At 42.2% G+C, this 21,709-nt stretch overlaps 1 protein-coding gene across 1 annotated transcript in view; it reads left to right on the forward strand.

The window, feature by feature from the left end:
* The first annotated feature begins 410 nt into the window (after positions 1-410).
* LIN28B (lin-28 RNA binding posttranscriptional regulator B) overlaps positions 411-21,709 on the forward strand; it is a 90,162-nt gene continuing 68,863 nt past the window's right edge. Inside the window, exons 1-2 of the mRNA XM_075148067.1 lie at positions 411-795; positions 7,903-8,090. Coding sequence (XP_075004168.1) covers positions 762-795; positions 7,903-8,090 — 222 coding nt within the window. The 5' untranslated portion in view covers positions 411-761. The remainder of the gene's footprint in view (positions 796-7,902; positions 8,091-21,709) is intronic.

The following is a 21,709-nucleotide window of genomic DNA, read 5'->3' on the forward strand; positions in this document are numbered from 1 at the left end:
CGGTACTAATTTTCTGTGTGATATTTTTATTGGCATTATACAAAATTAGCCAGGCCTTGCTTAACTAGATCAAAAGTACACCTTTCACGTAGTTTCAGTCAACTCACAAATCCGTATTTTTATGACTAATTGGTTTTGTTCAGATTGAGACCTAGAATTTAAAATTATTACATAGTATGCTCTGCAATTTTATAACTGTCATTATTAAAAGCATTTTTCTATTGGTACTCAGAAATTGGCATCGAGTTGCAATTTTGACCCTGAAAGAATCCCAAAGAATCATTTTTATTGTTTTTTAAAATCATATCCAAGTATGACTAATTGTTTAATTTGTACAATTTAAGCATAGTAAAGACAACTCACTAGTTCTTAGGTTACCTATTGCAATTAAATATTGATAAAAGGAAACAAAACCACCTTCCAATATCCTGCAAATCTGTGTCTTTTCCCTCTGTTGACATCAACTGCGTAGCTTTCATACGAGACCAATGAAAGGGGCAATGCCTTTACGGATGCTTGGAAAAAAAAAAAAGCGGCTGATTTTTATCTTATGCCTTGGTTATCTCATTGTGGTTCTGATGAGCTAGGTAAGTCTCAAACAGTTAATAAGTTTACAGGTCACTTCACAGAGTCAATGCCCTGGCATTTTATGGCCTTCTAATGACCCGTTAAACTGGAGAAGAGGTAATTAAATATGGTACTCGGGGACAATGTACACAGTACTGACTCCAGCTCTCTGATTTTAGGTTCCTCAGAAGACGATGAGGTCATTCAAGAAGGTCTCCTCAGGCTCAGGTCAGTCTTCTCTATAGCGTCTTACATGGCTGACTTTGCACCTGTGAAACTGAGGTACTGCAGCGCTTGTCTCCCACTGACTCGGATGAACTTAATTCGGGGGGGGGCAATCATTAATTTTGCGCACAAGCTTCAGAGTTCTTGATGCAGTTTGAGTGTTCTGCTTCTGTAAGACAAATAAACAACTATATAAGGAAAGTTTATTTACAGTAACCCACCGTCAGACACCTGCTGTAAGTGGCAGGAGCCCGCAGGTCTGTGGAAGGCTGTGGGACTGCCGCCGAGCAGACGAGCGGGTGGCCGTACGCCGCTCAGCCGCTGACTAAAATTGTAACTCCTCGCGTTACTTCCGCGCCGCTGCCAAGTGACAGCGCCGGCGGGCGTTACCGCCCAGCAGCCCCCTCTGACCGCGACGCGGCTTCTATAAGCGCAGCGCGGCACGGCCGCCGAGCCCGCCCGTCCCAGCCTCCCGCCGCGGCGGCGGGGCGCGGCCCTTCCCCAGCGCCCGCCGTGCCCGGCCGCGGCGGCGCATGCGCGGGGCGGCGGGCAGGGGCGCGGAGCTCCCCGCGGAGAGGCGGTGCGTGCCGGCGGGCGGGGCGCTGGCCCCTTGCCCCAGGTACGCTTGTCAGCCGTCCCCGCCCCGGCTCCCGCGCAGCTGTAGACAGCCCGGGGCTGGCACTGGCAGAGGTCGGGTTTTACCTGTGTGCTGGGGCGGGAGGCGCTCCCCGTGCCACCGCCGGGCAGGCGCAGGCTGCCGTGCGGCGGGCGGGAGCGCCTGGGCGCTTTCCCGGCGGGGAGAGTGCGCGCCCCGCCGGGACACGCATACCGGGCCCGAGTGCGGCTGTCCCGGGTGGGGAGACGGGCTGAAGCGAGGGCGCCTGAGGCGCAGACCCGCCCGCTCATCCTCCCGCGCCGGCACCGCCGAAGGTGAAGCGGTGAAACCGGGCCGCTGGCCGCCGGCGCGGTTACTTCGGGCGTGCAGCGGCGTGCAGCCGGTCCCTCTGCCAGGGCCGGTCTTCCCTGCCGGGTGTTAGCCCTGTCAGGCGGTCTCCCGCGATGACTGGCTAGAGCCTCCTTAAATCCGCCGGGGAAGCGGTCGCTATCAGTTGCAAATCCGCAGCTGAGAGGCTGCTAATGTACGTGAGACCACATCCTGCAGCGGAGCTCTGCGAGTGGGCGCCTCCCGCGTCCTCCTGCCCCCGGATCACGCGCGGGATTAGACCAATTTCCAGTATTGCATAAATCCCGCTCGCGAGCCGCCGGCATTGCCGGCGACAACCCGCGGAAGGCAGGGGGGACCGCGCCAGAGGGCTGCGCGGCACCGGCAGCCGCCGCCTTTAATTTCAATAGAAAATGTCAGTAAAGCGCGTGTTTGAAAGCACGCTCCGGCCGTCAATTAAAACAGCGGTGCCTGCAAACCGCAGCGTGATCCTCCGGCGAGGGCCGCCCCGTCTCCGTAGCGAGGGCACAGGCGGGCCGAGGCGCGGGGCGCCGCGCGCGCCCGCGGGGGTGGCGGCGGCGGCGGCGGCTGACGCCTACCTCAGGTGTAACGGCTGAGGGGCGCCGGGGCAGCCGTTGGCGGGCTCCCGAAACCGCGCTCCAGTTGCGAACGGCGGGAGGAGAGGCGCCTGCCGTGCCTTAAAACGGCATTTCCCGAAAAGAGCCGTCGTTCGGGACGGGCGCGGTGCGCAGGCACCGTTATAAAGCCGGTAACTTCATACCCCGCAGAGGCACGTCGAGCAAATGCCGTCCCTCATCCTGCCTAGCCAGGGGAAGCGTGCAGCTGGTCGGGGGGGCTCGTACCTTCAGAAAATCTCCCAAAAGGTGTTTTGTTAAAAAATATTTTTAAATAATAATCATTCCTCGTGTACGGGAGGGTAGTAAGACCGAAGGAGGGAAAAGGGGAGAGCTGTGCGGTGGCTGGGCACGACCGACCCTGCTCTCCGAAATGCGCGGGAAGGCATGTCGCCACATTCCCCGGTGGAAAGAAACAGCATTTTCTGGAAGTGTTAAACAAAAGCTTAAAGCCCCGGGCCGGGGGAGGGTTGCGGGGACAGACCCGCCGCCTCAGGCACCGCCGCGTCCGCGGGCGCTGACAGAGTGCGGCCGTTAATCGACGAACAATCGGAAACGGACACCCCCCCCCCCCCCGCCCCCCTCAGAGCGAAACGGTCGCTGCCGAAAGGAAAGCCCGCCGGGCCGGTGGCAACCCCCGCCCTCGACCCGGGCGCTTCACGGCGGCGGAAAGGGAAGGCGGTTTTGGCGCCCAAACCGTAGGTGAGAGGGTTTTGGCGGGAAGAGCTTAGCACCGGCAGAGATCCTTGGCCCGGGGTCGGTGCGGCCCCTGGGGCCGCACCGACCCCCGGGCCAAGGGTCTCTGCCCTGAGGAAGCGGCCGGAAAGCCCCCCCCCACCACCTCCGCGTTAGGAAGAGCCGGTTTCGATAGAAACCGTGTAAGAAACACGACGGGCGTCTTATTCGGTTAAACATCAGCGGGAGCGAGGTGCGCGTGGGCCGCCCCCGTCGCGCGTGGGGCGGCCGCGACTGAAAGCAACCAACCCCAAGAAGTGAAGAAGAGGGAGGCGAGGGGCTCTCCGGGGCTTTTCCTGCTTTTTCTGCCTGCTCGTCGGCGAGAAGCGTTGGCTGTGCTTTGAAATGGGAAGTCGTGGCAGCACCCCGAGCTCTGCTTTCGAGTGTAAAACACGCGTTTTGTTTCAAATCCACGCGGGTCGGTCGTTTGCTTGTCTTGTTCTGGGTTGGTTTTTTTTTAGAGGTGGGGTCTTGGGGGGTGGGGGATAGAAAAAAGCAGAGTTAGGACTTTAAGTTTTAGGAAGGTGACAAATTGGAAATCCAACACCACTGGTTTTGGTTACATAGTTTCAAGTGAGCTCTTACTGTGCATTTAGAAAGACAATGATTCCAGCTTCCTATAATTGTCTTTACCAAAATTAGCATCTATTTAGCGAAATGTAAGGGCAGAGATATCTTTTTTTGTATGTGAACTATTACCATTAAACTAATTTTTCCACGAACTGGCTTGTTCTGTAGGGCTTTTGCCCTGTTTATCCTCTTGGCTCCCCCCCCGATTCTTTGCGAATGAATTTTGGAGGGGTGTTAGTGAGTTGGGTTCTTCTCTTCCCCCCCCCCCTTTTTTTTTTCCCGGAGAGTTCCCAGCTGGCAACAGCTCTCTACCTTCCACAAAACTTGAAAGGCTGATGTCCCTTGCAGGAAATGAATGAGTCGATAACATCTGACACCAGTGACCAGTCCAGTGACCCCAACCTTAATTCCACTAATACTGGAGGCCTGAAAATCTCAGTAAAGACCCTTTGCAAATCTCCCCCCCTCCATTTTACAAAATCTGCATTTATTTTGCAATGTGAGAAATACTTTGCAACAAATATCTTTACATTCATTTATTTCATTTATTGCTTTTCTAGTCTTTAACTTATTCGTCGAAGAACATATAGTGAATTTTTTTTAACTGAAATTTGCTACCAAGACATTTTTTCCATTTAATGAACTCAATCAACTTGTTTGTGTCTGTTTAACGAATATTCTAGCCTCTAAGGAATTTTTATACCAAATGTCGGTAGAATAAATCAATCTGAAAAAATAAAAACCTTTAAAGCGGTGTTAAACAGAATACTTTGTCTTTTCAAAGGGATGGACAGGGAGAGCTCGTATTTTATAAATGTGCCGTTCTGCTACAAGAAGTGTAGTCTTGTGCACTTCAAGTAAGTGGTATAAGCATTTTTTTTCTTCCGGTAACCTTAATTTCTTGTTCATAGCTGGGGTTTCACGTGTGTTAAAATCTCGTACATTTATTATATATTAGATATCGTCCCGGTCATAAAATCCAAGCATATAAAATTACTAGTGATTTAATATTGTGAAATAATCGCTATATCGCTATTGTAAAGGGGGAAGGGTGGTTACGAGCAAAAAGAAGTGGTATGTTGCACGAATGCGTAGGGCAGGTCAGTGTAGGAAGTCGACCTCCACTGTTGAAATAACCTATAGGAAATTTACGGTTGAAGACTGCAAAGGAATTTCAGGATTTAAAGCTTCTGCTCCACTTGCCCGGCTGCTTGTATTTGTACACTCTTGCCCACCCTCGCTTCTTTCTAGCAAACGATCAAACTGAGCACCTCGGTATTTCACACAGAAATGAGGCGCTAGCAGGGGAATTTACGCGTTCCTGAAAGGCAACAAAAGGAGTAAACAGGCCCATCGGGGCAAAGGCGTCCCCCTTAATTGGGCAGACTGATCGACGCCACTTCCAAAACAACAGCAAGTGCTTTGCAAACGCATAAACCCCTTGTATTCAGGTTCTGCTCGGATCGGTTTGTTGCTTTGGCTTTTGTTTGTGTGTGTCCTTGGGATAAGAGAGGATGCCGGCGGGGGGGGGGCGGCGGGGTTAATAAGAAGGTAGTTGAGCCCAGGTTTTAACAAGATATAGGCAACGTTTAAAGGTTATACAACCTCACTTTACGTCCAGTATTTTATCTGAGTAGGTGGTGGTGAGAACAGAAAAGGCAAAATCTGATGTTTTCATACCTTCATGTGCACGTTTACACTGAAAGAGATAGGACAGATGGAATATAAAACGGAATCTCACCTAATTGTGTGTGGGGGTTACGTTTCTAAAAATATTTTTTAAATAAGGGTTTGGCCGTAGACGCAGCAATAGCAGAGGCTGGCGAGCACGTTGGTAGCTGCGTACCTGTGAGAGCCGAAGGGGAGTGCCTCCGTGAAGGGGCGCTCGGGCTATTACCAAGCCCCTTGCACACAACACAGTTCTTTTCCGAGTTGGATCCCCCTCCCACTGGCCGTGAAGGCTTAAACCAGCAGTCCCCGGTCCGCGTTATTCCTCCCCTCTTTGTCTTCTTCCTCCGGCTTTTTTTTTTTTTTCGCCTTCCTCCTCTCCAGCAAATCCTTTTCTGTCAGTTCTCCTCCTCCTCTCCCTCTCCCTGTCCCCCACGCTCCTGGGGAACAATCGCTGCTGATTGAGGTTCACTCCAATACTAGGCTTGAAAACTGGGCTCTTATTTAGGAAGTCATTAATCACATCCCCTCCCCCGGAAAGAGATGGCGGAGAAACCTGTGAAGTACAATTCCTCGCCCCATCCCCCTCCAGAAATGTTTTGAAACGCTAAACCTCCGCACATTCTGGGCCATATTAAGGGGATATCGCGTTTCCGGCGCGCTTTTAATTTGAATGCGAAATTAGTAACGTACAGCAAAGGCGTGAGCGGCGGCAGCGGCCGCCCGGGAGCCGCGGCACACACGCGCACACACACACACGTGGGTAGGGAGAGGCAGCTTTCCCCCCCGGGACGCGGGCTGTGCCCGGCGCGGGCACGGGGAGGGGACGCAGGTCTCGCGTGGGCAGCGCCGCGGGGGCTCCGGTGAAGACGGTGCCGAAGGGCAGCGGCGCCGCGGGGGTCTCGGGCGGCTTTTCTTCAGGTGGAAGCTGCGGTCCGGTTGTACATATGCCCGTGTCCTGCGCAGACGGTAACACATGCTGATGCAGATGCCTCCCAACATACCTAGCGCATGTCTATACACATGTGTGTATTTCGTTTGTAAGCATCTTGCGTTCGTGTGTGTACGCGTACCTCACCTAGAGCGTGCACAGATACCCTGATAATCTCATCTGCATGACCGCCTCCGCATATATTTGCTGTTCTCTGGTCTGTGTCTAGAAACACACGGGTCTTCCTACGTATTTGTGCATGCAGAAACCCCAGAATAATACGTCATCTCGATTTCCCGTAAAGACGCGTGCAGATTAGCTGTCGAAAAAAAGACGTGTTGGAAATTTCTTGTTCATTCATAAATTATTTTGGTGTGTCAGCCTAGTTGAAATGGCGATTGGCTGCTCCTGCCTCCTGCCAACCCCTTAAGGATCCGATGTGAAATTAGTAGCAAGAAAGCATGTAATTGAGCAAGTCACGTGTGCGCAGGGGGCCAGAAACGGAGCGAGAGAGAAGGGGAAAAATCAAAAGAGGGAAAGCACATTAGACCATGCGAGCTAAATTTGCGATCGTTCAAAATCAGGATGTTAGATTAATGCAGAAGACCACTTCGATCCACAGGGAAAGTTTTCATCTCACGAGTTTGGAGCAGAGGGCCCGTGGGGCAACATGGCCGAAGGTTAATTTTCTTTTTCTATTGTTTTACTATGATTTTCGCTCGCTCGCTCGCTCTCTCCCTCTCTCCCCCCCTCTCTCCCCCCAACCCCCCTTTTAACCCAACTATGCATTACCCTTTTTAGCAGCTCGCGCAAGGGGGCTTTCTCCAAACCCATTGTTACCCAGCTCAGAAACTGTTCCGTACCGCCCACACCGATTCACAACTTGAAAAGCTTTCAGGGGGCTATTGTTTGAATTGTTCCTGTTTGATTAAGCACAGTTGCAGTGGTGGGATGAGAAAACGGCTGTACACCTGTCCCAACTTTAATCGAAAGTTTATTCCAAGGAGGGATGGATACACGTTGGAAAATAGTGGTTTCGGCGCTGCATGTGCAATAACCAGTCGTGCAATCTACCCAATTTTGCTTATTCTCGCTCCTCCACCCCTCCTCGGCCGGCCTCCCCCCTCGCCCCCCGGTCCTGCGCCTTGCGAGGAGAGACTAATTGGGCTAAGAATTTCTGTTGAGAAATGGGATCGGTCTTAAACCAGCAATATTCAAGTAAAGTATCGCGTTCCGTGCTGTAATGTGGCTGAAAGATGGAGTTAAATGGAAAAATGCACGTATGTACAGAAACGTGGGCTGCCCTGGGCAAAGCGAGAGGGAGAGCCTCTGTACGCAGTGTTTCCTCTCTGTAACCTCCGGTGATTTTATTTTTTTACGTATTTTGGGGAGAAGGTTGTTTATTTTAGGATTTAGGGAAAAATAAGCTCTTTTCGCCGTTTGCTTTTTGATTTTGTTTTGTTCGCCTTTTTTTTCCGCTTTCTTCTGTAGTAACTCCTTTACACAGTGGCAAAAGGATGTTACCAGAATTTAACTCTTTGCTTTGCATCTTGTCCCCCCCCTTCCTTCTTTTTCTCCCCCCTTCCCCCCACCACCCCCACCCCCCTCCGCCTTTCCCTCTTCCTCAGCAGGGGCGAGTAAAGGTGGAGACGAGCCCGGGAAGTTGCCGGAGCAGGAAGAAGAGGAGGAATCCCAGGTTTTGCACGGAGCCGGCCATTGCAAATGGTTCAATGTGAGAATGGGATTCGGGTTCATCTCCATGAGCAACCGAGAGGGAAGCCCCTTGGAGTCTCCAGTTGATGTCTTTGTACACCAAGTAAGACCCATTTTTGTTTTCCATCTCAGCCTGCCACATTTGGTTGAGCTCAGTGGGACTCCGGTTTCATATGAGGAGAAGTAACCTATTTTTCCTAGGTATTTAGGTACATCTGTAATTAAAAAGTGGCCTTAGGTAGTGGTTTCGTTGGCAGCGTACAATTCTGAGTATATAAGGTCGTTAGATTGTGCTTAGTCTTTGTGGCCGAAGATTTGTGCAAAGGGATAATGTTGTTTCTTCGTATCTTCCTCCTTGGTTAGAAACTTTTCCTGTGCTTTTTATTTATTTTCAAATGCCACACTTTTCTTTTTAACAAGGTTTATCATTTGTCACCAGACTGATCAGGAACAGATATGCCTTTCCTTGGAAACTGATTAAAATTAAGCTTGCAAAAGGATAAATAAATGTCGGTTTTCATTCAGATAACATTTGTATACAAGTTTAAACGCTTTTCTTGTAAACCTCGAATTGCTTTTTAAAAGCTCATCTGAGATTAGTTAGTGAAATTAAGACATAATTATAGTGTTATTTTGCAGTAATTCAGACCTGAGAGCGTCCCTGTGGTGATACACTGAAGCGTGCATGTGGTTTGGTTGGTTGATTTTTAAATATTCCTTCCTATTAAAAAAATGTAACGATTAAGGAATCGGACCAAAAGCAGCGTCTGTGTGAGGCTGTTCGGGAGAGAAGGGGCGTGTGGCCGTTGTTTTTATTTTTAAGCACAGCAGCGTGAACGGTGTTCGGATTTTGAACGTGGAAGCTTGTATGAATGCCTTCACGCAAAGGAGTTTCAGATGCAAGATACAAAATGATAAAGTTAAGGGAACTTTTCCCAAGATCTGTAGCGTGGTTTCTGAAGAAGGAGCACGTGTAGACCTTCCTTGGTCCTTCTGTTAGTCTCCAGTTGCAACAACGCTATTTTGCATTTCACCCGTCTTCTCTGTGATCAGAGAACAGAAGAGCGGTATCAGGTAAAGAGACCATTTTGGGTTTGGTTAAGGCCATGCTAGGCAAAAAGGCATCTTAACTTTTTACGTGGTTGTCCATTTTCTATGACGTTTCCAATGACGGTGCAGGGGGGTGTTCCATGATTATATAGTGATTCCCTTTTAATGTTCCGTTTCATGGCCCGGCCATATTTTGTGGTAACTTTCATCAGGTTTTTTTAAAGAATACGCCTTTCATTAGGTTAATAAAAAGGTGACTGAAACTTAGAAAGAGTGCTGCTGCTGTGGCATGTTGCCGTGCTCCTTGCGGCGGTGGAGTGGATTTGTGATCTTGCCGTCTTGCATGTACCCTATGCCTAAGGTCCTGCACATCAATATTCGCTGTTTGCCTTCGGAATTATGTATAAAGTGTAGAATCCAATAGCGAACTTACTGAATTCTTACACTTCCTGCTTTGTACTGGCATATGAGGTGCCCCCCTCTTTGCTGCTGCTTTTTCTTTTTAGAACTGAACGAATGAAATACTTACCGAAGAAGAAGCAGTCTTCCTCCTATTTTTCCCCCTTTCTTCTCTTCCTTGTATCTTTTTAAGTCGTGAAATTGCTCTTTACAGTACTTTACATTTATTTTATAGATAAACTTTTTCTTAATCTAATTTTGTGTTAATACATGTCATTCTTTTTGCTTCTCAAGTAACAGAAGACAAAATTTGAAGCATAACAGTGTTGTTAATAAAAAAACGCATTTGGAAACAAAGATATTCTTAGAGCTGCGGAAATAGAGAAGTGTCGAACGGCATGATAACGTGATGCATTTAAGTAATACTAGACAAGGTGTGCTGTTCCATAATGGAAAGTAACAATAGAAAATAATAAAAAAGTATGTGGTAAATTTGGAAGTCGCTATTCAGTTGTGTGCCCTAAAGAAGGGGAAAAGAAGGAAATGTTAGACATGTTTGTTTACACTTTAATAATCTACAATTTATCGATATCCTTAGGTTTCTAAGACATATCACAGTGTAAAATGCAGTGAAAAATAGCACGTTTCATTGCACATAAACTGTGCGCCTCAGTCATTTTGAGTATTACTTAGATGTATGTCTTACTGAGTGAATTTATTAGTATTCTGCAAAGGATTGCTCTTACAACAAAGAAAATACATTTCTCACCTTTTTCTTCCTGATGAAATCCAGTATATACATAAACTTTATGGTGACCTGAATCTTCTTTCCATCAGTCAAAAGCAGAATTTTTCCGTTTAATGTAATGGGGAGAAGCAGTATCTATTTCATTTCAGAGTACATTTTAGATCATTTATATTACTATATAGAATGCTTTGTGTTGGCTGACTAGCTGACCAGTGGTAACAGTAGTAGCCAGAGCATAAAAATGTCTTTAAATCAGTAATGTTATTTAACAGTGCTGCTTGTACAACAGAGTCTGTTGCCTGAACAGTGATTGGACCCTATTCCTACTAGTTTCATTGATTTGAAAAATTTAGTCATGTGAAAAGGGCTTTTCAAGGCAAAGATGTTAGTTTACTAATCTGTTGAAACAAAATATTGCTGTTCAAAACTGCTTTGAAAACACTTCATCATTTATTTAAGTGTGTGCATGCATTCACTTGTTCTGCAATATTTGTGGATACTAGTATCATTTTATAGAATCAGACAGTCTAAGCAGAGGAAAGAAACTTCTATCTTACTTAGTCCAAGTCCTGTCAAAGCTAGCTTGAACCCTGCAACGATATTTTTACTGCCTTATCTTACCTTTTCTTGGTGAGGTTATGCCCAGTTTATGAGATCTTGCTATGAGCAAAAACTTACTGGATGTCAAGTCAAAATTCCTGTAATAGTTTAAGCTCATTATACGTAGACTTTTGAGCTTGCAATAAATAATTTTGCTTTCTGCTTGGAGTTCCCCCTTGGTTATGTGCAGATTATAGTCATGTTTTTCTAAAGTCTATACAATTCACTAATTGTATGTATTGATACATTTTTAGAGGATGATGCTTTTGTTTGGACTTCTTTTCCCCTTCACCCAATGAGAGTTCTGTTCATGAAACAGCTGCAGTATTGAGTTTTTAACTCTTACCTTTTAAGTTCTTCCTTCAGCACTAATAATTTTGATTGATCTTCTCTGAACTACCTTCAGGTTGTTGTTTCCCTTCTGGTAATGAGGTACCTAGAGCTAGATGCATTATTTAAGGTAGAAACACGTCAGCCATTATGTATGTGCCTCTGTGTGTGTGTACAATGTAAATAGGGTACAAACATCTACACTCTTGTCCTTTTTTAGCTTTATTCTGATACAGCTTGTATCTTTAAGTCATGTGTTTGAGTCATTCAGTGTCATATAAAAATTACAAGTCCTAAAAACTGTTTAATTTTTCAAAGACAAGCCATGTCCAATGCAGCAGTGTGCCTAGTCCACTGTGTTTCTTTTACAAAAAAAAAAGAATACTAGCAATGTTAGTCCTGTGTAACTCTGTTAAATCCAAAGAATGTGCACCTTACTGAATTTGGCTCAGTATTGTCATTTGGACTTTTAATAGGTTAGCATGGGATGAATAATATAGCTTGTGTCTCTTCTATGATGTGAATTCTGCAGAGTTATGTGTGAACAGCTATTGTTAAATTTTAGGAAAAAAATCTATTTGTCAAAGAGTAAAACAGGCTGAAGATGTGAAGTGAGTGAAACCCTTTGTGGTGGCCATCAAAAAAGGTCTTCATTGCTAAGAAGAGCTCAAGCTTTCATAAAATCAGAGAAAAGAATGATGTTTGGTAAAATTTTTTTGCATGTTCAAAATTGTACACACAACTTAGATACGTACAAATTTTTTGGATGCTGGCAGTAAGGCAAAAATGCTGCCGATTCTTCTTTGCACACATTTTGTATGGACTGTGTTAGAAACATGTCTGTTTTCCTTTGCTTAGCATGAAGCCCAGGTGATAATGAAGGGTAGGGTGCTGGATGTAAATAGCCGCAATTAAACACCTGTTTGTGAATATCAAGGGTTATAGTTTTATGTTCTGTTTCTGAGTAATGTGGTCTTTCAGGATGAGATGGATTGTTCAGTTTAGAAGAATGTTTGTTGAGACCTGGCTCTGTAGTCCAAAATTCTTACTGCGTTAAAGGATTGATATAGGATTTCTTAACTGGGATCTTAAACATGATCCTTCTTTGGGATCCTCTTTTATGAGATGAGGAGAGGAAGGAAGGGAGGAGCAGCATGCAGGAGTTGGTGTATTTTGTTTTCTCATTAAAAGGAACATGGGTGGTTTGAAATTTTTCACTTTCGTCTGAACTTTCTTACTGTTGCTGCAAGTTACTGTTATTACAAGATCTGATAAAAACGGAAGAGTCTCTTTTCTTTCATTGAGTCCTTCTGCACTGCGCTATCGTTTGTATATTATAAATTTTGCTCTTAGTGTTGCAAATACCTATTACAAAAGAAGGAGGGAAAATTACTGAGACTATTCAGTTATGATTGTAAACAGAAGAATAAATGGAAAATTAGACGTGTAAGCAGCATCTGAAAAGTCTTTTCCCTTAATTTGACCGACCATCCTTTTTGCTGATGAATCAGATGCTTATTCTTTAAATTCCTAGTATTTTAGCCACAGCTGAACTACTTTTTCTAGGACGAAGTTGGGCATGGCATGAATGCTGACTTTCTAATATTGTGACACATGTGATCCTGTGCTTTTGCAAGGATGCATTCATTCATCTAGCAGATCTTTTCCATTTCTGTGTTATTAGGAGCCTGTAAAAAAGCTACTTAATTGCTCAGGATAGCTGGAAGTTCTGGGCAAGCAAGTGGGATCAATATTACATTGCTCCTTATTGTTAAATATGACATAGCAATGGCGCTTTGAAGTACAGAAGCCTCCGTGCAGAGTATGCGGTTACAGACTTGTCATCTTTGACTTCAGCTGGGGACCAGGCAAGCTCAGTCCTAATCAAAACAAAAGTGGCTAGCAGGATTTAGAGAGGGAAGCTGAGGAAGGAAGCGAATGGGGAGTAAACGTGTGTCTGCAGCGAGCATGTGTATCAGAGATCCGGCAGAGATCAGACCTATGCTAAAGATGTAGGTGTCAACGTCTGCTGAGCAGCCTCAATGTGAGTAGAATCTGTAACGGGTAACTGTTGGAGATCGGGAGCCAAGCTTTGGCACTCACCAGTTGTGTGGGAGCATATGAGAAAAATGACTTTAAATTATGGGGACCATGAATTTGTGGTGTGGAGCAATACAGCCTTGTTTGGGATTTTTTTTTTGTTTGGTTTGGTTTTGGTTTTAATTTATTTTGGCTACTAATTAGGCCCAGTCCTACATTTCAAGTCCTACCTATGGACGCATAGACAGATGGCAAAATACTTCACTGAGAGCTTAATGGTTTAAGATGGTTGTCTGAAGAAACTTGTCATTTGGTATTTAAGTTATGGAGCTGCCATCTGTGGAAATACCTTCCAGATTTCATCTATTTATATCTAAACCCAACATTACAGTGCATTTTTATTGATAGATGTATGTAGTATTTAAGTGAATGGCAAGTCCCATTAAACCGAAATGGTGTTGAATCAGATCAGATTTTGCTGAAGAAGTTTAAACATTAAATGTTGACAAGCAAAAATCACAAGCAGCTCAAAGACAGAGGCCTGCAATGGGACTATTTTGTCTTAAGAGAGATTTCCCTCTTTGGCAGAGCAGTAAGTATACCCTTTCCAGAGCATGCTATCCTCCTCTTCTCCAAGAATGAGGAAGTTGTGCACAGGGGTTGGGATACTGGAAGGAAGAGGATATTTTGTCTGGGGCACAAACATAAGATATCAAAGCAGATATATGAATCGAAGCTAAAAGGAAATGAATTGTCAAATTGGGAAAAATGATGTTATTGTTGCTTGTCCTGGTTTGCAACTGTATTACTGAGGTAGTAAGTATATCTAGACCCATCCAGAGTTTTGTTATAGACTCTTTACAAAGTATGCTTCCACGTAAATATTGTTTAATTCATCTTCCTTACATAACCGATCTCAGTAAAAGCCTGTCATCTTTCCCCACTAATTATCAACAGAAGCAAAATTAGGCCCATCAGTTTCTACAAAAGTGACCGTAAACGTATAATTTAAGTAAGATCCTAGGAACCTAGAAACTGGAGGGTAAAGACCATTTATGATGTTTCTTAAATGAATCCAAAGAAATAAGGACATACTGTTTACATTTTTCATTCCTGGTATTTAAGGGTGCTTTTTCCCCCCCTTTTTGTTAAATCAGCTGAAAGTTATCATGACTGATAGGTATCATGTGATACTTAGCTCATTCTAAGGGACAGTACTCAGGACAGGTCTGGACTAGCTTTTGCTTGCTGGATACCACTGGTGAAAGCAGTGAATCCTTAAATTGCTTTTACATCAGCAGAATATCAGTAAACACCTTTGCGTGGAAGGTGGGGAAGTGCTTCTGAGTGTTCGAGCATATGTCGGAGAAATTGGTGTCCAGGCCTTTCCTCAGATTATTCTGGCTGGTCCTGACTTAAAATGGGAGGTTAACTCCTTGGGAGATGGCTAGAGGGAATTCCAGATCCCCACTCCAGAGATGGCTCAGCTGCTTGTGGAGCAGCTGTGGAAACTGCTGCAAGTTTTACAGTCTGCTGTATGAAGGAAAACTGGCACTGATTTTTCTTAACATGCAAAGCTGTAACATGTGGCAGATCAGCAGCTGCTCCATAAGCAGCTGAGTTGGCTTTGCAGTAGCAGTGTGGTGAACAGGTGGAGGTTAAAACTCCTACAGCCAACCTTCTTGGTGGGAGTCCTATGGCCAAGATTTTACTTTTAAATTTGGCAGCAGTGCTGCTGCTTAAGTAAGCTTTAAGAGCTTTTATAGCACTCTCCCTGTTCGGCTAGCGTAAGTGCTTGTGAAGCTGCATGGCAAACCCAGCTGGGGAAATTTTGGGTTTCATATCTGATTTTTATCATTTTTCATATCAGAGAAACCCTCTGATCCCCACAAAGAAGGGTGGGCAGTGTTGGCACAGTGGAAGGGCTGCCAAGGATGCAAACCAGCAGCTGCCAGGGTGAGGTGAAAGTATCGGAGGAAAGAGAGCTGGAAGCTACCGTCGCAGAAATGTGAATGAAACTGCAGTCTCCTCTGGTGCAAAATAGAATACTGGTGTTACCTTCAGCTGGGGATGGAGAGACAACAAAAGTGTTTTCACGAAAAGAAAGACGTGAAAGACTTTTCAAGGAAAAGGGCACTTGTCAGCATTGGAATGAGTACAAGCATCTGAGCTTTCCTTGGAAGTGGAACGTTTCGGGAATCTTTTTTGGGTCATGCTTCAGTTCAATCTTACATGTTTCTATTTTTTTCTTTTTTCTTGTTTTATTGATTACAATTAAGCTGTGGCATTGAAATATATTGAATTACAGTTTTAAAACAGCACTGTTTATAAAACAAAACCAAAAAAATTAGGAGGAATTTTCTATTCATGACAATAATGTGTGTTTCTTACTTCTACAGAACAGAAGTGTATTTACAGGGCATGTTCGTAATAATTTGGATATATGTCTTTAGCAAATAGGTGAGAGCTTAGTGAAATTAGTTGATAATCTGAAAAGTAGAGCCCCCTAATTACTCCATATATATAACTTTGAAAACTAAATACATCAATACATTTGAAAAGTTATTTGTCTGAGACTATGTAGAATATCCTTGTTCTATTATCAGCGCAGGAGCCAAGAAAATCACACAGATACTTTCTATTCCAAAGTTCTAATCTAGTGCTAGAGTTACATTTTTTGGAAGGAGGGAGGCTGAAAGGTTTCTTTTGGTTTTGTTAGCATCATAGGTTAGTATTTTCACCTGTTAAAATTGTTTAACAGGTAGAATCTGAGTGAATGCATGTATAATCAGTATTTGGAGTGTATGAATTTGTCTACAAAATCGAAGTAATATTCCATGACTATGACAGATCTTACGATGCTCTGGTAGAAAACACTAATGTTATTACATTCATAAGTGTGTACTTCTCATGAGTATAGCTGATAGCGGCTTTCCCATCAAAGATAATCTGTTCCCAGAGAGGCCCTCTTCTAATTAGTCATGGTAATTTATAGGTATGCAGTTGAGGAATTTTTTTTTTCTAGATTGCTTTTATTACAGTGCCACCTGAGGCTACTTTAACATTTGTGTTATAACTTTCTTTGTTTATGATCGTATAAATACATGCACCAAAATAATCCTTGGGCTGAAATCGAGAGTAAATGTGATAGCCCTTATGTACTTTAACTAGACTAGAATAAGCATGAACTTGTATTTTTTCAAAGTATAGGTGTCTTTAAAATCTCTTAAGAGTGCACGTGTGCTACAAGTTTAAAAATGTTTTGTTTCATTTTACAACTGTGTTTTGCAAGCTAGTAATCAAAATCTTGGTTGGTTTTATGGGCTATTTGTAATAATACAATCTTAGTGGAAATACGGGGTTTTAAAAAGCCTCTGCTGACCATGTGTAGTAATTTCTGAATATTCTTAGACTCGTTATATTGGAAATACAAGAAATATATAGAAGTTTTAATCTAGAATGTACCTAATAGACCCAAGCTGACTTCTGTAGACTTTGGATTAGACCCCCAACTACTTCCTCTATTTAATAGATATATATTACTATCTTACCCTGTTTAATTACCTGGCCTAAGAAGGGTAGATGGCACATTTTGAGAATTAGCCGTTGTTGACACTAAAGTGGAATAAGATCAAAGAATTATTCACAAACCTGTTTGCTATCCTCTCCCCCAGATATTAAAAACAATAGTACATCAGGTGAATGGGAATTTGGGAATTATTTCAACAGTAAACAAAAACTTATCCTTAACATAATGAAACCATGACATCCCTTCTTTTCTTGTGGATATTACAGACCTGATGGGCCAAATTCTGCTCAGTCTTCTCATGTAAAGTGCTCCCACTGACCTGTGAAACTTCTTCAATAAACTGGACAGCATTAGGAGTGGATTTTAAGTCTCCTATATGAATGTTCTTACTGGAAGTAGATAGTTCACATCCTTTTGTTTTTGTGTGTAAGTGTGCTTTTTGTGCTGAAAAACTTGAAGGCCATATTATGATCTGATTTGTTCCCTGTAGAGTACCTAAAATGTAGAGTAGTAGACTAGGGTTTGGGTCAGTGCTGCTTAATTAAAAGTTAACTTAAAATGATACAACTTAACATGATGTGTATGCATGAACTTGACATTTATGTAACTTGTATATACTTTTCACAATATGCTACTTTTTTGGTACTGTGAATGTATAATATTTAATGTCTGACCTAAATTCACGTGACCGCTAATCTGCTAGGCTGCTTTGATGCAAAGCTTTTGGGCTGATAATGTGGGTTTTTTCATCTTCCTGCTGAAAAATTGCTCAGTCCCAAATCATTCCCTCACAGGAGGAAAGAGTGGTAGAAGTAGTACGTGGAATGCTCCCAGTGTGAAAAAGACCCCTCCCCATGGGTGCACAGGCAGGTTTTGTTGAAGGGAAATGAAGTTCACTCTTGCAGTGAAAGCACCTTGGGATCTTGAACAGCTATGCAGTAATCTAGACAGTTGGGGCCACCTCTACAGGGCCTTTGATTTCTGGCAGGGGTAATAGGATGCGGTAGGTGTTGGGAAGACTTCTGAAAAACTGTGTAAGTACAGTATTGTGTATCTGTGTTCACAAGGGAAGGAGGGGAATCCTGGAAGAGTCCTTCACGGTCTGCCTTTTTCCTATGAGATGTAGAGATCCCACCCAGATATAAGGGGGAGCACTGACTTATGGGGAGGGGAAGTAGCTGAATTCTCAGTCCAGACAGGAGGAAGTGGACAGTTTATAGATTTGGAGGCATAACATTGTCCTCAATTATTTGTAAATGCAGTTAGTCAAAAAGTTTCCATTTCACCACAGTGTTTAATAGCTCTTCACTACAGTGACTAATCTCATTCGGCTGTGCCAAACCTGCTTTTGTTTGTCTGCTTCATTGTTTGGTTTTGGGGTTTTTTGTGTGTGTGTGCTAATTAAAGAAAGCATGTTATATTTGTCATAGTTGTTTTATATGAATCAAAATCACATTTGTTTAATGCTTTCATGTAGCATGTTTTGCAAAAACTGTTTAATGGATGGGAAATGTAGGGTAGAAGTTAACCCTGTAAGTAATGAATAGTTTCTTGTATACGGGTTTGTGTGGCTGTAGTGTGCACACTGATTTTAACTAACAGGACATTCAGCAGGGCATCCTGTTCATTGTGTGTGATTCTGGTTTAGAAACTATTGCAACCTAGAAACAAAGATAAAAGTAAAATAACTTTTAAAAGTGTTTTAATTGGCTTCAGAAATTAGTGATAATTGTGAAAGATAGACATTACTTGTAAGGTGATTGATCTGGGTGTGAAGCAGATGCATGAATAAACAATGTCAGAAATTAAGAATTTCTTTATAGAGAACTTTGCATGTCACCATTGACTTTAAAGGACCAGTCAGAAGGAGGGGACTGTGGGATTGAACTGTAGATTATAAGAGAGAAAAGATTTTAAAGGTGAGTTGTCGAGATGAAAATCATATTCAAGATTGTCAGGCAGAAATAGAGTACATCTGAAGATAAAATCTTTGCTTAGACTAATTGGAATAGGATTTTGTTAGCATTAATTCATGCTTCTGCAAACACTTAATGCAGCAGTAAATACCACATCTTTCACGAAGGAGTGCTTCATTTTCCTGGACTATAGTCTATTGTCTACCCTAAGAAAGTAGGCTATCAGATTCTTCTCTTAGCAATGCCTTCTTTTCCTCAAGAATTAAAAAAAAAATCTACTAAACGTTCTAAAATCTGATTAGCAGATTTGAAAATGTTTAAAATTATTTACATTCAAAAATTCTGGTTGAGAAGGTTCCTTTAAATTTGATCTATGCTTACATTGTCTTCAGTAGAAATTAGCAAAGACTTTTGTAAAAAATAAAAATGCAATTTCCATTTTATATAATGTCTTTGCATTTAATGACTACATAACATTTTTGCAGGACAGCAAATACTTTTCAAAATTAACCTGCAGTCTGCTTTGAGCAACAAAATCTCTTTATGTTTAATAATGTAATTGGTGGATTCAGTTTCCCCAAAGAATTTTTACATTCATCTTCATTAATTTATTTTCATAAAGCAATTAAAGTATTTTTTTAAATGGCAGATTATTTTATTTTTGTAATATAGTAGTTTCTTTTTTACTGACAATTATTGATAGTTTATTGGAAAGTGATAGCCCATTCCATGCTTATGTGGTTTTATTGTTAATCTTCTTCACACAGATAGTACTTCTTCCTTGGATGATCATTTCTTTAACTGGTGACAACTGTAAATGGACCAAGCTGTTAAAATGGCCACAGTTGAAGCACTATCCTTTTGCCAAAGATTAATTATTTTTAGTGTTTGTTATTCGATAGTATAATCAATGTTTAACATTTTCTCTGATCTCCTACATGTTAATATAGTTTCTTTATATGGAAATCAGTAACTCTTTTTAATATGTATAAAACAATACTATGCTTTTATAGTTATAATTTATTTTCCTTGTATCCATATGTAATTTAGTGTTTATTCTTTATTAATAGTATGTCCATTACAAGGGAGCTAAACCAGCACTGACCACAATAGGTGTCATGAAACGCACTTACAGTATATTATATTCTCTTGAGAAGTATTGAGGTAATTGGCATTAAATGATTGTGTTGTAACATTTCTGGGTTTAGGATGATGAATATAATCTATTTGTTAAATCTTTAAAAACTGGTAAACTTTAGCTTAGTTTCTGTTTTCTCCCTCCATTTGACGTGCATTTTAAAAGTACAGTATATTTTAGCTAGACTGCAGGGACCAAATGTTACTAAGAGATGAAATGTTGAGCCAGGTGAAACAGTCATCAAGAAGTTTCAATAGGTATGCACAATTTCTCTCAAGAATTTTTTTTCTGATAGTTTCATTTGGGAGCTTAGATACTTAAAACAGAAAAGATTGATTACATAAATGTAAGGGGGTTTTGTGTGTATAAACTATTATTCAGTGTACTTGTTTTTACTATGTGAGTGCTTCACAACCCTTAAAATACCCCCAAAACTAATTCTATAACAGTATTATTTGTATGAACTTACCATATATGAATGGTCATCTGAATTTCTTGCAGCGCATTCAGCTGTGCCACATACCTTAAGAGAAATGTGACTCCTCTTTATTTACATCTTATGTGGCAGAAAATACTCCATCGGCTTCCTCTGTTCATTTTCACCAGGGTCTTCATTAGTTTAAGTGTAGCTTTGCCATTTTGTCGGCAAGTTTGAAATTCCTGGCATTTCAGGTCTGAAAGAAGACTAACTTGGCAGATAATTATTTATGATAATATGTAAGAGAATAAAAATGTGTACCGATCTATGGCTTTCTCCACTTAAGTTAACATGTAGAAAGTTTAGTTATGGGGGTTTTTTGTTGTTGTTTAATTCCAACGGTTTAACAAAGTTAATCTGAATGTCTGTGTCTTGCTAAGCATATTGTTCTTCTGGGTGCACTCACATCTCGTTGCTAATTATTCTAAGATGATGGACAAAAAAAGCAAATTATTTGCTTTTATTAAATCTGTATGGAAGTAAATTATCAAAAAATAAGGGTACATGCTAAATCTATATGAAAGATGGTAATCCTTGCTTCCTTTAAAAATTGGTTTGTTGAAAAATACTGATTACTTTATTGTAAAATAATTTTGACACATTTACTAGACAAAATATTTTCTTGCCAAAAACAGATGTTCAGATTTTGAAATGTCCCGTTTCCATGGATTTGACTAATTGTATAAAGAGCTATCTGGTAACAACGTTGCTATTAAAATGTTACCGTTTAAAAGCTACATTAAAGCATTAAGAAATTAAATTAGCAAAATTAATTTAGATATTTGCAAAAAACCCACAATGAAATATGAATTAATACAAGATCTCTTAAATACTTGCATACAAGCCTTGTTTCCATCTTCTACAGTGTCATGCCTATTTCAGGAAATATGTTTAACAGCGTAGGTCAGTTTGGATTCTGCTGCATAAAGGAATGGCAGAGACCGATGCTAATTGTCACCGTGGCTTTTATATTTGTAAGTCCCCTTCTGGATCAGTGCATTGCAAATCCATATAATTAGTATCTAGAAGGGGCTAAAAGTAAAGATCCTGGGTCTTAATTTTTCCACTTGCCGACAAGATTCGCCAGTTGGCTGTTGACTTCTCTGCTGTGCTACAGTTGGCGTGGATGGAGGAAAACCTCTGGTCTTGCAAAAAATGAGCTATGATTTTTCTTCTATAGATGTTGTATTTATTGTATGGTTAGTTGGTAGTATTCAAGCGGTGCATGTTGCTTCTAATAAAAAAGTTGTCTTGGACTGCTCTGGTAATGAAAGGACTGAAGGATAAATACTGTTAGTGTCTCTCTTCATTTAAAACATGCATGAATGGAATCACTGCAAATTTTTGTTGTTGTTCTTATGCCTATTTTTATCTAAGATCATCACTGTGAACATAAACAACAGCAAAACATTACCACTACAGTGAACAAAACATCTGAAATCCTGTTCTCGGTTACAGATTTATAAAATGTAGATTAATTGATTGGCTGATGTA

This window comes from Calonectris borealis, chromosome 3, assembly GCF_964195595.1.
Source record: "Calonectris borealis chromosome 3, bCalBor7.hap1.2, whole genome shotgun sequence".
Classification (NCBI taxonomy): domain Eukaryota; kingdom Metazoa; phylum Chordata; class Aves; order Procellariiformes; family Procellariidae; genus Calonectris; species Calonectris borealis.